General features: G+C 36.3%; 1 protein-coding gene across 10 annotated transcripts in view; it reads right to left on the bottom strand.

Annotated features, from left to right (window-relative positions):
• Positions 1–13,908, bottom strand: part of PTPRQ (protein tyrosine phosphatase receptor type Q) — a 146,151-nt gene that overhangs the window by 66,178 nt on the left and 66,065 nt on the right. For all 10 annotated transcript variants that reach the window (XM_075747610.1, XM_075747618.1, XM_075747678.1 and 7 more), the window contains 6 exons: positions 13,006–13,151; positions 6,160–6,325; positions 5,392–5,682; positions 4,835–5,110; positions 4,121–4,272; positions 2,114–2,255 (listed from right to left, as the gene is read on the bottom strand). In XM_075747610.1, coding sequence (XP_075603725.1) covers positions 2,114–2,255; positions 4,121–4,272; positions 4,835–5,110; positions 5,392–5,682; positions 6,160–6,325; positions 13,006–13,151 — 1,173 coding nt within the window. The remainder of the gene's footprint in view (positions 1–2,113; positions 2,256–4,120; positions 4,273–4,834; positions 5,111–5,391; positions 5,683–6,159; positions 6,326–13,005; positions 13,152–13,908) is intronic.

Raw genomic sequence — 13,908 nt, 5'->3', positions numbered from 1 at the left:
CTGTAAAAAAAAAATAAAATTGAGAGAACAAAAATGTGTCTTTGTCCTCATTAGACGGTCCATTTCCAACTACTGAGCATGACTGACGCTGGTACTTGAAACAGAAGAGGCCATCTATCTGACTTTTGTCTAGTTGTGTGCTCCAATTTTATTTTCACATCTGCTCATATTTTCTGCATGTTTTTTTAATCAAAGTGTAGTAAAACATACACAGTAGTGTGAAACCCATACACATATCCCACAACAATATCAACAGCAGAACTTGCTTATTAATGTTAGCTTTGTTTCTTTTAGGCACTGTATCATATCTCTGTCCTTTCAGCAGAGGTACGACCTGCACAGAAGCCACTGGGCAGGTTTCAGAGCTGTCATATCGATGCTTTTACCTTACTGTTCCCCATTTCCTTGCTGATTCCAGCAGGAAAATTTTTTTTAAATTCTCATAAAAATGTAATAGAAGGTAGCATATATTATACTTGTGCTGAAAATAGAGCAACTATCTGTGAGCAATTGGTGAAATAAATAGAACAATGAATTAAAGTATCTCAGAAAGGGCTAAAATGCTGGCTGTATCAGCTAAGAGAAAATGAATACATAGTGAGGGGTGCTGCAACCTACTTCCTCTATTGAAACATGTCCAGGAATCCATAAAGGAGTGAAAAGACCATCAGCGAGGTACCAGAAATAGTGTGAAACATGTTCATTATCACTGCACAGAGGTAAATGAATCTCTTTAAAATTATTAATTTTCTTTTCACAGTTCAAAGAAAAATCTTTTTTTAAAAAGCAGCATCTGCAGAAGAAAGATTAACTGGCACTTTTAATAAAGACTAGAGGCAGAATCCTTAAATGAACTCAAAGAGGAACTGATCCAGCAATTGCCCAAAATCTGGATTGGTGGGAAAGGAAACAATGCTGCAACTAGCTGAGCATAAAATCTGAGAAAAAACTAAAATGACTAGACTGCACTCCTGTGGGCAATGTTTCTCCAGAACTTCTGAAGAAAGTACCATGAGTATGGAATATCAGTGATGAAATGAGACAACGGATGGATGACCATGGCTCTTGGGCAGGACAACCTCCAGCTGCAGGGATCCAATAGCCACCCTGAATCAGTTCAGTGATAGTGATTTTTCACAGTGTTGTAACTGCTGGGTACAATAAACAGCGTAATTTTCCCCAGAACCCCTGTTTTATCAGCTCTGGAAAGAGTATTTCACTGGAAGTGTGGTCTTGAAAAACTGTAATCACCATATGGGATCTTTCAGTACCTTGTCTGCTCCTTTTGCAGTCAATATAAAGGAACCTTGGAGTTCAGACACAGCCCCTTAACCCATGCTGTCCCCTGACTGACAGACCTTATAACGTACATGAGCCTGGGGATTGTTCTGACCTGGTGAAGGAGCTACAGTTTTGCACAGAGGCCAGTTTTACAAACCCAGAGAGCTCCTGGGCTCTTTTCAGTGAATGTTGAATATTCACTTTCATGTGATGATACAATTTTTCATTTTGAAACAATCTGCAACTTCAAGAGACATGTAGAAGCCACAAGACAAAACTGTACATAATTAATTAATTAAGCCATACTATATTGTGTAGTCCTCCCCAGTTGTCAGGCAGAATAAGATCTAACCAACTAGGATATTTAATTAGTGCCTAGTTTCCCTTCCTAAAATAAATTATAAAAAAATGTTAAAAATTTGTATTTGTTTAATACAATTTCCAGTTCATTTGCCAATCTTTTGTCCAGCTGCTTTTGATACTGCTAAAGTTTCAGTTATTTTCACAGGGATCTGAATTATCACTTTGATCTGCAAAGACTGATATCTATCTAATTTTCCTCCCTTTATCTGTGATGCTATTAATAGATTTATAGTAGCCATATAAGCCTCTCATTTCAGATGAAGACATTTCTAATTCTACACTTCCGACATCAAACTTCAAACCCAGCCTATCCGGTACAGCAGGAATGTGAATCGGCATTACACAGGCAGAAGACAATGAGACAGTGTTATGTTACGTCTTCTTTGGAGAGAAGAGGAAGACTGTTGTTCAGCCATACAAGGAAAATATATATAAAAAGAACTGCAGCTTAGAAAAAGTCATGTCTAACCTGATTCCATTGTTGTAAAGTGGACAGCATTACTGAACTGATTGCCATTCCCAAGCTTGGTAAATGCAGAGACACTGATAAAATAGGGGCTGAACGGTTGTAATCCAACAAGGTTTGCCTCATGTCTTGAACCTGAAATGTTCTTAAGAAAGGAAAAATTATTAGTAAGCAATTAATCTATTTAAACATTGTGGGCCTCACCTTGAACCTGCTGAAATGAACAGAAGATTTAGAACCATAGTCTTGCCTCCTCTACTCTGAGCAGCTTTCAGTGAAAGTAGTCCCTGAGCTCAATGAAAAAGAATGCAGGGTCAAATTCTTCCTTTCCTTTCTCCTCTCCCTCTTTCACTGTGGCTTGTGAGGGAGATATGCCAAAGGATGGTGGCATAATTAGCATAGCGTTGTTAGAATAGATTAGCTCCACATACGCCTTTTTTAACCAATACTGAAAACTCCTGTCACCTCCACACCACCACATCATCCCCCTCTCACCTTCTACTTCCTTACTACACCTCTACAGTGGAAGAGGTCATGGGTTATAGCTTCTCATTTCTTTTACTTTACCTGAGCCAGACACAGACTGATGAAGAGCTTCAAAAAAAGCTAAAAAACACAGTTCAGTTCCTGGTAGCTGTTTTTCACAGAGCATGCAAAGTATATTTTGTGCAAACATTGAGAAGACTATAATAGCAGTGGGGAAAGAGCTGAATTTCAGCAAGAAAACCTGGTGAACATTTTGTGGAATCCAAGTTATCAGAGAATTATGATTACTAACTACAATATTTATATATAAATTGCTCTGCCTGTCTTGCTGTCACAACCTAAATCTAGTTTCTTGCCCACGTAACATTATAAAACATAAAGAAATGTAGGGCATAGCAGATGTATTCAAGCACTCTAGCCAGTTTCTGTAGTCTCATTGAGTTTGAGTCTACCTCTGATGGACAGTGGGGAATCTTTGGTGGCCTCTGTGAGCACCCATAGAATGTGTTTCCAAAAACACCTGGCTGTAGAAAACACTCTTCCTCTTCTGTATGTGCATTGTGCTCCTCCTGTTCCAAGGATTATGGAAGACACTGGGATGATGACAGCACTTCATTCCACAATGGGCAATAACAGCAGACTGTATAAGGGGGAGCACAGTAGGCCACCCCATGGGGACTGATTTTCACAATGCATACGCTTAACAACAGCACTAGCACTTTCCTTGCACACTAAGTCTCTGCAATAAGGACTGTATTGCCGAGGGAGCTAGACTAATGGAGCTCCCCACTGTCCCACACTTACCGTACACTACATGTCTTAATCTCATAGCACACAGCAGCAATGCCTTTCCCCTGCAGCTTTTACAAGTGTCTCGGGTGAACAGAACTCACTAAATAGTTTCTAAGCTTGAGATGCAATCCTGGCCTCAGCTTGCAGCCATTACAGTTCATGGCACATTTCTTGATGCCGTCCAAGCAACCAGATTTAAGCAGCTAGAAATGCCTTGATCAATTTTTGTATATTGTTTTATAGCATCTATTTCAGTTCAAATTTATTCAGTTATTCTTATTCTGTAAAAACAAAAAAATGCAAAACTCTAAACGGTTTTTAATCATTTTTCAAGATTACTTGGAATATCTGTCTGTCTTTTTGAATCTTGAAAGTCCACAGATACTAAATAGCTAAGCAAAGGTAGCCACAATACAAGTAACTTCTGTCATTTTCTAACATCCCACTTACACTGAAATATGAACTACAGATTAATAATGTACATCATTAATGAAATACTAGAAGCTCAAATCAAATTAGACACAAAATTTTTTTCTATCTAATTTTAAAAATTGAATTACAGGCATGGTGGGAGGGTAAGTAAACTCTCTGAACAAATAGGAATTTAAAGGAGCTTCATAATTCTAGGACCATATCAGATATTTAAAATATTTGTCATATATTTTGTTCCTAAAGCATGAAAAAAAATTTATCTGCTAAAAAGAAATTAAACACTGTTAATTATAAACATACCTGATAAAATATTTTTTCAGTGTTGTTTTCATAAATCTTAAAATTATATCTCATAATAACACCATTTGGCTGAGGACTGGGATCCCATTTTAGCCACACAGAATCTGCAGTGTAGTTGGTAATGGTTAAATTCTGGGGTGGAGATAATGGCACTGCAAAAGAGAAATGCTCTTGAGTTCCAAATTATAAATAATCCTGGCAAAACCCAACACTTATGAGAAGCAGGAGAACATATGTACATTTGTTACCACTTTTATCTGAACTCAACAAACAGTACTTCATCGCTATTTTAATCTTTTTCTTTCTTTTTGGCATGAAACAAATTCCATTAATCAGGAATACATGTTTACTCAACAACAGATATTCTTAGAGACCTAAGTAATTAATCACTTAAACATTTCCATTGTCAGAATTAAGACATTTAACAAAAGTCGTATTACAAATACTACTGGAATGTGTAGTATTCACATCCTACATCATAGATTGAGCACAACTCAGTATCTATTTACAAGATATGCCATTTACCATGCAGGTGAGCGGAGGTCCATGTAAAGGAGACCTAAGAATGTGTCAGAAATATTTCCATGTTTTATCATTTTTCAATTACATGGGGGGATGAAGAGAAAGGTATTGTTGCTTGCTTCAAAATCCCTGACACTTGGCAAACTTTCAAAGGTCAAAAATTCGAAGTTGGTTACAATTGAATTTGCTCACCTGACTCATCTGTGTAGAACTGAAGCACGGCAGATGGACCAAGCCCTTTTATTGTTCTTGCAGCTGCATAAATGCTGTATAATGTGAATGGTAGAAGGTCTTCCAAGATGATGAAATTATTGGTGGTAGAGAATGAGTTATTCCTTTCTGGCCCAAATAAGTTTAAATCATAACTTATTATAATACCACTTGGCTTAACAGGAGGGTCCCATGAAAGCATAACTGAGGTAGTTGAAAGATTGGAAAATGTTTTGATTATAGGTGCTGATTCTGGTACTACAGGAAGAAATAAGAAAGAGAAAACCAAGGATAACCTCAGAAAAATGAGAGTTACAATGAAAGATGTCTTATAGCTATCAGTTAAAGTTGTGCTTTGAGTGGAAGAGTCTGTTTCATGGTTACAACACAGAAATGTGTAGCAGTTGTTTGTGTCGTATAACAAAAAAGCTTTAAGTAACATGAGAAAAATAAACACAATGATCTTTTTTTCTTTTAAAAAGCTATTTGGGTTTTTTTTCTACATTTCCTTAGGAATTAATAAAATATACTTATCTTACCATCTTCATCAGTTCTTATATGCAGACTTAGAGCATGCAGTTCAGAAGATCCTTTATCAGTGGCTGGTGTGATTTTCAGAATGTAATCAGTATATTTCTCCAGATTGTCAAAAATTAGGCTTGTGTTGTAAGTAAGTAAAGACAATATCTTCTTGGTTCCCAGTTGCAATAAACTTAGAGAAACATGAAAGAAGACTAAGCCATTTGGCTGGGATGGTGGAAGCCAGCTTACATTTACAGAAGATGAGGAAATGTTTTGATAGACCAGATTTTCAACAGAACCATCTGGGACTATGAGAGATAATAAGCAAAAAATAAATGCATGGATTACAGTAATAAAGAATCCAAAACCGAAACAGAAATAAATGCCCAAAGTATGATTAGTTTGTAAATCTCATTTGCAATATTTTGTACAACCTTTAAAATAATTTATGCTTCACTATTGAAAGCAAAATATTGTGAAGGTATATATGAATAATCATCCATTTTTAATTTGATTAATAAAAAGCTCTTAATGATGGTTTAAGACAATATTTTTATTGCTTGTATCCAAAGAAGAAGCTTGTGAACTACCTTAGTATTATAAAGCAAAGAGTCAGATCAAAATGTCTTCCTTGCCAAGAAAAATACTGTAGTGTTCAAAAAACAGTACTGAATGGATTTTTTTTAACTTTGCCACCATAACAGTAAAAAATTTTAAAAGTTAGAGAATATTTAATAAATGGAAGCACTGATATACACCGAACATTTAAAAAGTTATTAACTTACTATCCTGATCCGTATACACATCTATTATTTGACTGGTTTTGTTTCCATCTCCAAAAGCTGTGCTTGCAGTTAACCATAGTGTATAATGGCTGTATTTTGCCAAGTCATCCAGAACTGCAGACTGGGGCATACTGGCATCGCTGTCATTACCATAACTCGTGAAATTCTAAAGAAAAAAAAAAAGTGTTGTCACTGAAAATGTTATTTATTCTTTGATTTCTGTTTCTAGTTTCCCATTTAGCCATCACCGCCACCAACAGATACAATTCACCATAGTGTTCAGGGGACATAAACCTACATTTTGGCTCCTAATTAGTCCTGATTTTTACAGAAATACTCAAGTAATTTATTGTATGATGTTTATTGTTATTCCTTGTAAGTATTACAGAGTACATACTTGGCTCCTCCTGTTTGTAGTTGTTGAATGCCAATCCATCTTTTTTTAAAACACATTAAATCTGGAATATTGCAATGTGTTTGTCCATATTGAAAACAACAAAAAGTATCATCTGCTAATTGTTCATAGATTACATGATGACACATGTGATTGCCTTGCCTGATCGGCATGAAGCAAATCAAAGGACTTCTCTCACTTTATTCCATTTTTGAGAGTAGATCTTACAGAAAATTGTCTGATTTTTAATTCAAAACTTGCATTAGCAGAGACCTCACTGCAACACTTGATAAACTGTTCCTTTTGTTAGTTGTTTTTTCCGTTAAAATCATGCCACTATTTCTAATGCAAACATCTATACCCAGTGAATTGTGTTAAACTGAAGGAACTGACAGAATTTCTTTTCCTTGTGCAGTTACTTGCTAACAAAAAGACAGTACCACTTTCTTTTGAACTATATAAAAACAATTCCACTAAAACTGTGACTGTTGCAATAGGTTAGTGCTCTAGATCAGTCCCTCTGAGGAGGCTATTCCTGTTTGGAATCAAACATTTTGAATGATAATGAAAAGGAGAAAAAAAATATAAATTCAAATTATTTATGTAAGGTCAGCTGTACCACATAACTGAATGTGTCAAATCACCCACTGCTTTATGGGAACCTGACTTAGATGATCCAAAGCAGTTGGTTTATGATTTGAAAAGTGTTGAGAGGTCCTGTACCCCATAAGCATATTCTGCTCCAGCATTGGGTAGGAAGTCACAGCTTTGCTTCTGATTCAGTTAGTATCATTCCTCTCCAGCAGCCACATTGCCCTGTTGAGCAGGTGGCATGGGAAGCACTTCTCAGGACCATAGAAGTCCTCCTAATTTTTCTACATAGCAACATTTTCATGGTGAGATGGATTTTGTCCAACCCCCTGATGAATTGCCTAGTACACATTCCAGTTATTTGGCCTGCTCACTGTTTTTGGTGTTACATCTGATTTGCACCCTCCATTACCTTAAAATCAAAGCTGGCATTAAATTAAATGCTTTCCTAAAAAAAGAGAGGCTGTGATAGCAGACTAACTGAATCAGAAGAAAGGTGACTGTCATGTTTGCATATTTAAATTCAGAAATCCACATATAAACACAGACATACTAAAAAATGGGTTATATTTCTCTTAAGGAAAGTTCCTACTGAAGAAGTCACTGTGAAACACTCTACCAAACAGTTGACTCAGTACTGTGCAAATTGATAATATACAATCTTGAAGTCTGTCACCAATACATATCAATTTATATATCTAACGTAACAATTCACTGTTTTTTTTGTACAGGCAAAATTATTTTATTTCTGCAGAAAACAATAGGTGATATTCTCACTCATGTCCCTGAGATTTTTATACCAATATCTGAAGAACTAGTTTTGCCTACAGTCACTAGTGCTCACATAACATAAATAAGTAAACAGGTTTTTTGGCAATGAAAATGTAAGCCTTTGTTTTGAATGCAAGAAAAAAGCTGCACAAATTGGCGATATAAATTTCTATATCCACTCCTATTAACAGCCTTAAAGCACACCATTAGGTTTGTCTGAAAGATTAGATTAAGTCAACATCAGTCAAAATACTAAGAAATTCCACCTTAATATATTACTTTCTTCTAAACATAGGTGAAAGCTCTCACTATCTTCACATAACTAACTAAAAAAGGCTGGGAAGAGCTTTGCTTTACACTTGGGTAGGGTAAGGTACAGGAAAGAGAGGATTAAATTCTAAGGTATTTAATTAAACTTTTTGATGCTCAAGCACAGTATGAAAGAAAATACTTTCTGACCCAGAACTATCCTGTTATTATTATTAGATATTGTAATTATTAATAATTAGTAATTGATAATAATATCTAATAATAAGATTAATACATACCTTAAATAATTCTGAGTTTTCAAGCTAAAATTTAAAGATGCCACATCAAGTTTTGATTCTAGATTTAAAGGGAATTTATTGGTATGAACAAGGGAAAATCCAGCTCTTAGTTTAAAAAGCATACCTTCACAATTTAGTCAGCTGTCTGGCAGTTAAGGAGTCAATGAACCAACATGAACACTATAACAGGCTTTTTGGTGGTTCAACAAAAACTGTTTAAGAGGTAGTCCCCTTATTTTGAGGAGCCCAAGGACTGGGGACTACCTCAAACTTCTGATATGGCAAAATATTAGAAAAGAATGAACACATAATTAAGAGTAAGGGTGAGCAGGAAGAACTGTGTGGGTACAAACTGAGAAAAGATGAAACTTGCACTAATTGTACCCTAGGGATAGAACACTATAGGAAGTTTTACAATTAACCATGGCTGCAGATGAAAGCAAACAGCTTAGGATCTTTGGCTACAGCTGAAGAAATTCTTCCTTCTGTCCCCTTCTTCATCCATACATGAAAGAAGTTTTGACATAGCAAAGTATCAGATTATTAAAAGCAGCTAAGTGTAAGCAATACACACAGGCCATGAAAGTGTCAAAAGAAAGTAGTATCTTCTTCGCCCCAGGAAGCAGCACGAATTTCTAGAGGCATAAAGATGTAATTAGTTGTATACAGACAACACAGTGCTCCCGTTCTTCACTGTGAACCATTTTTCCCTGTTCTGTTTCCTTCTTTGGGTTCCGTGTATTGCACTGCTGTTTTGAGTTAAGAGTATTGCATACTTGACTCTGGCAATCAGGTGAGAGTGGTGACACTGTGAGGGCTAATCCAAGCCATCCCTCAAGGAGCGTCACATACACCAAACTAAGCAACGATATTTGCTTTTTGTATGCTGTACCATTCTGAGGCTATCTTCTGAAAAAATTGCAGTGTATTTAGGGAAGTTCCCCTTTTATCCCTATGTTGCTCATTCTGGTGAAAGATATGTTTGATTGTTAAGTTGATATACTACATTGCTTGCATCCCAAGGGCAGGCCAAACTGATTTTCACTCTGAACTGTATCCAGTCATGTTCACTTAAGTTGGCTTGAAGTACAGGGGTTGGATGATTTGGAGGTCTAATGTTCAGTCTCCAGAAGGGCAGTGGGTTTTTTTTCTCTACTTAGCTCCTGGTTCTCCTGTCTGGTTTGGCAGAGCAGGACAGTTGTCATCTGTACTGAAATTCCTACACTGGAGAACTTTCTCCAAGCATAAATCTATATTTGTAATTAGCACCTTTCCCACTTTCTTGCTAAAAAACACAAGTGTAGAGAGATTAAATAAAAGCATTTATTCAAGTCCGTATGATTGCTTCAAGCATCATGTCAGGAAACCACAGAACAAAATTTGCAAAGCTGCTATTGCAAATAGCGGAAGCTCGAACTGTAGGAATCCGGCAGCATCACAGAGAAGTGATGTGAACAAGAGGTACAGTGCCATGTCATCTATGTAGGAAGTGCTCTTGGTCAGAATATGTCATATCTTTACTGCCCTAGGGCAGAGTGGTGATCATAAACCAAAAAATAGCATTTTCCCTAGATCTATGGCAGCAGAAGATCAAAGATAAAGTTGGACTTGAACTTAGCCTAGTGCAAGTGATGGTTTCTTCTATTTGGTTACCAGTCATTCCTCCCTCTCTGACACTTTTTCTTTTACAACCTGTCAGCATCCCCATAGAAACAGCCCACTCGTATACCAAAATCCTCAAATCTAATCTCCATCACTAAATTTTTCCTTCTGCTGTTCTGGTTCTGAATCCTAGGTCTGAGCATCGCAGGCCTTCTGACTGGACAGCCGCAGTGCGATTTTTCATGTAGACCTGCAAAGCAAAGAAACTATACATTATTTTTCTGCCCTATGAGGTATGTAACTTTTTTTTCTTTTTAAAGGAAAACTATTTTTCCTGCAAGTTTCTGCATCATGCTAAGGAGTAAACTGCATCCTTTATCTCAGGTCTTTTACTTTCCCCCCCCTAAACAAAATGCTTTACTCTGCAGCTACTATCTTTCTGCTTTTAACACTGCTGTTTGTAATCAGTACTTTGTATTCATTGGGCTTTAATATGCCTGAGGAGTTTCAGAACATGTGAGGAGAAGCGAGAACTTGAGACAACAGAATAGTAGTAGTTTTAGTATGACTTTTATATCTATTTCAGATTATGACAGCATTGGAAGATGTTAATTTTCTTGAGATACTTCAGTTGGGATGATTTTTCAGGCATCTAGAAGATATGCTTTAAGACTTAGACCCCTGTTGTTATGTCCTGACAAAGAAGCAGATGAAAGACTGGCAGCAAATGGTTGCCTACAGCAGAAGTCTGAGCAGGTGGAGTTCCTAGAAATGTGAAAGATCATCTATTTTTTTAGTTCTCCTATATCATTTCCCAAACTGAAAATATAGTTCAGATAAACATAAGCAGAATGGTGGCCTAGATACATAATATTCCAACCAAAGATTATGTCTTTCCAAATGTGTGCAATACAAAACTTACCAACAGACCCTGCAACTACATGGTTATACTTCTAAGTTACAGACAGTTGTAAGCTGTATGTGTGCATGCAGTCATACAGCTTACAACTGTCTGTATATGTCATATATATATATATAAAATATAGATCAGGCTGGCTTTCACACATGCCTTCCTTTGTTGTACAGAGTAATATAAAACATCTGACAGAAAGGAACAGGGGAGAATTGGTTTTTTTTCCTGTTTGAAATCTACCTTGCACCCACAGGAATGCCAAGGTACAGAATAGGAGTGCAACGTAGATACAGCAGTTGCCATGCCAGATAGTGAACAGAGAGGCATGTGAAGGGCAGAGGGAGTTAAGGGGAGCAGACAGATTAGGAGTGGATCATGATTTGAGAGATTAAAGATGATCTCCCATGGCCACTAAGAGGCAGATGTAGCAGCAGCTGAAACCTATCTTCTCATAGCTTTCTGCTGAGGGATGGGTTAAAAATCAAAGCTGAAAGGTTGAAAACGGTAGTTTCCACACCTAGAAGTGGAGCTACTGTCAGCGATCTTCTGCTGTCCACCGCATAATATGCCAAAGTAGTGGTAACTTCCACCCATGCCACCATCCTGTCCTTGCCCAACTACACTACATGATAATGAAACTGGACCCTCACCTTGTTGGGGCAATGCTACTGCGCTCCATCTTCCCTATCTTGCTCCTTCATTTCCGGAGTCCTGGGCACATCCAGAGGGATTATAGCTCTCAGTGTATCGGTTTCACTTCACTTATTCAGCTCAGAGTTCCACCTTCCTAAAGGCAGGAGTAGCCCAAGTCTGTAGTTCTCCTCTAAAACTGCTTCAGTTGTCCAATAATTACATAAATGTAGACACTCTTCATAGCATGGACTAGTTCAGGTAATGCTCTGGTGTTAAGGTTTCTCCAGGGCTAAGAAAAATGCTGTTGGTCTAGCAGCGTGTGCAAGCAGAGGCTGAAGCTCTGAACTGTAGCCCTAACTTTAGTCTCATCAGAATGTGAATTCATGGCATGGTCCTGCTTGCATCTGAAACTATGCAGACAGAGCCTGGCAAGCACACAGCTTCACAGAAGTCAGAGAAGTGTATACACTGAAGTATGTCAGCAATGATTCTGTACCAGGTATTTGTAAAATTTGTGAATATTTTTTTCCAGCTATCCTCAAACACATGCATACCTCACACTAGACATATCTTGAGCATAAAGTTATGCAGTAGATGTAACTTTTCATGCATTAGTTTCTTCATGACTTTATATTTCTTTCTTTTCTTCCATATGTGTAAAGCTAGTAACCAAAAACCTGTGAAGGAAGCTTATTTCTTATTATATTTCTGTATCATAATAGATTCTTAGAAAGGAGAACAGAAAAACTATATATACAATTAATAAATGTGGTGCGTAATTAAGGATGAAAGTAGCAAAAAAAAACCTATGTGGAAATGTGCAGATCACCAAAAAATTATAAATAAAATCTTATTTGTCTTTTATGCTTTAACTTAGGAATCTCAATATCTTTGTTTCAATATACTAAACAGTAATTTCCTTTTGAGAGTAACAAAAAAAAGAAATAATAATGTATTCACTACTTGATATCAATATCTTCTTATTTTCAGTACTGTATAAACATGCATTAAAAAGTAAAACCAAAACTGTTACAGAAATTTATTCAAATTGATAGTATAGACTAATAAAGAGTGCAATGAATATAATGGGGTTTGTGTCTCTCTATATATGTTGTGCATATATATTACATGTATGTGTGTGTATATGCATGTACATATAAACTTTGCAATACAGATTACACAAAACCTATTTGCTTTAATGCTTAATGATATGAATGTCCAATGAGATGCACAACACAACACATATGATTACAAGATGTGCTTCTATGTTTATAAGTTAAAAAACCTGCCTTGTGATAAAACAATATATTGTGAAAAAACAATATATGGATAACTATAAAACTGATTTCATCTTTAATGAATTCTACCAAAAAAGAATATAAAAATAAGCTTACCTGTATGAATATTCCTGAATTATTTTTGAAATAAACTGAGTAGTACAGTATATTTCCATTAGGCTTTTGAGGAGGAGACCAGAATAGCGTTATTGATGTGGAAGTAAGGTTTCTGTACACAACGTCTTTCGGTGGATCACTTGGTGCTGGAAAAATGTTAAGTTTTAGCATATCTAACTCAAGATTTTGTATGTTAGAGCGCCCAAGAAACATCCACAACATCCTATGTCAAATTAAATGTATTTCTGATTATGGTATAAAAACTGCTTCTGGAAATGGTCAAATAAAATAGTAGATGTAAATAAATTTTTAGACTCCTTCTTTTTTCAGACACATTTGTATTTAGCTGCATTTGTAAACAGATGACCTTTTCCTATAGAGTTTGTCCTGTACTTACTGGTTTGGGCACATGGAAACTCTGATTTGCAGACATAGAAGTTGACTGAGTTAAGCCTCTATGCTCCATATATAGTTAATAGGAAAAAAAAAGGACTTTTTTTCAGAAAACCTAAATTAAAAGCCTTGTTGTGTCTTTGCTGATTATAAACAGAATTTAGGCTCCCTACTCAGGTAGGTAAACCAGATACTTAAACTTGGAAAATATGATAATTTCTGTTTTTTCCTCTTTCCTCAGCCTATTAAACGTGCAAGGAGGACTCTGTAATTCTTCTTCAATTAGCCTCTCCTCCTTTCCTGTAAAGAATAGCAGCATATAGTCCTTCTCAGTAGCACAGTGATGTAGGAGTCTCAAATTCAGTTCCTTAAGTCAGCTTAAGAAAATTTAAATCCATATTTCTCACCACCCAAGTGTTCTATACATCATGTAGTAGAGTACTAAACACCCTAAGTTATCTCTTTTGCTTTGTGCTGTTCTAGTTTGTATAAAATAGTGAAATATTAATT

This window comes from Balearica regulorum, chromosome 1, assembly GCF_011004875.1.
Source record: "Balearica regulorum gibbericeps isolate bBalReg1 chromosome 1, bBalReg1.pri, whole genome shotgun sequence".
Classification (NCBI taxonomy): Eukaryota; Metazoa; Chordata; class Aves; order Gruiformes; family Gruidae; genus Balearica; species Balearica regulorum.
This window is presented reverse-complemented; position numbering and strand designations above follow the sequence as displayed.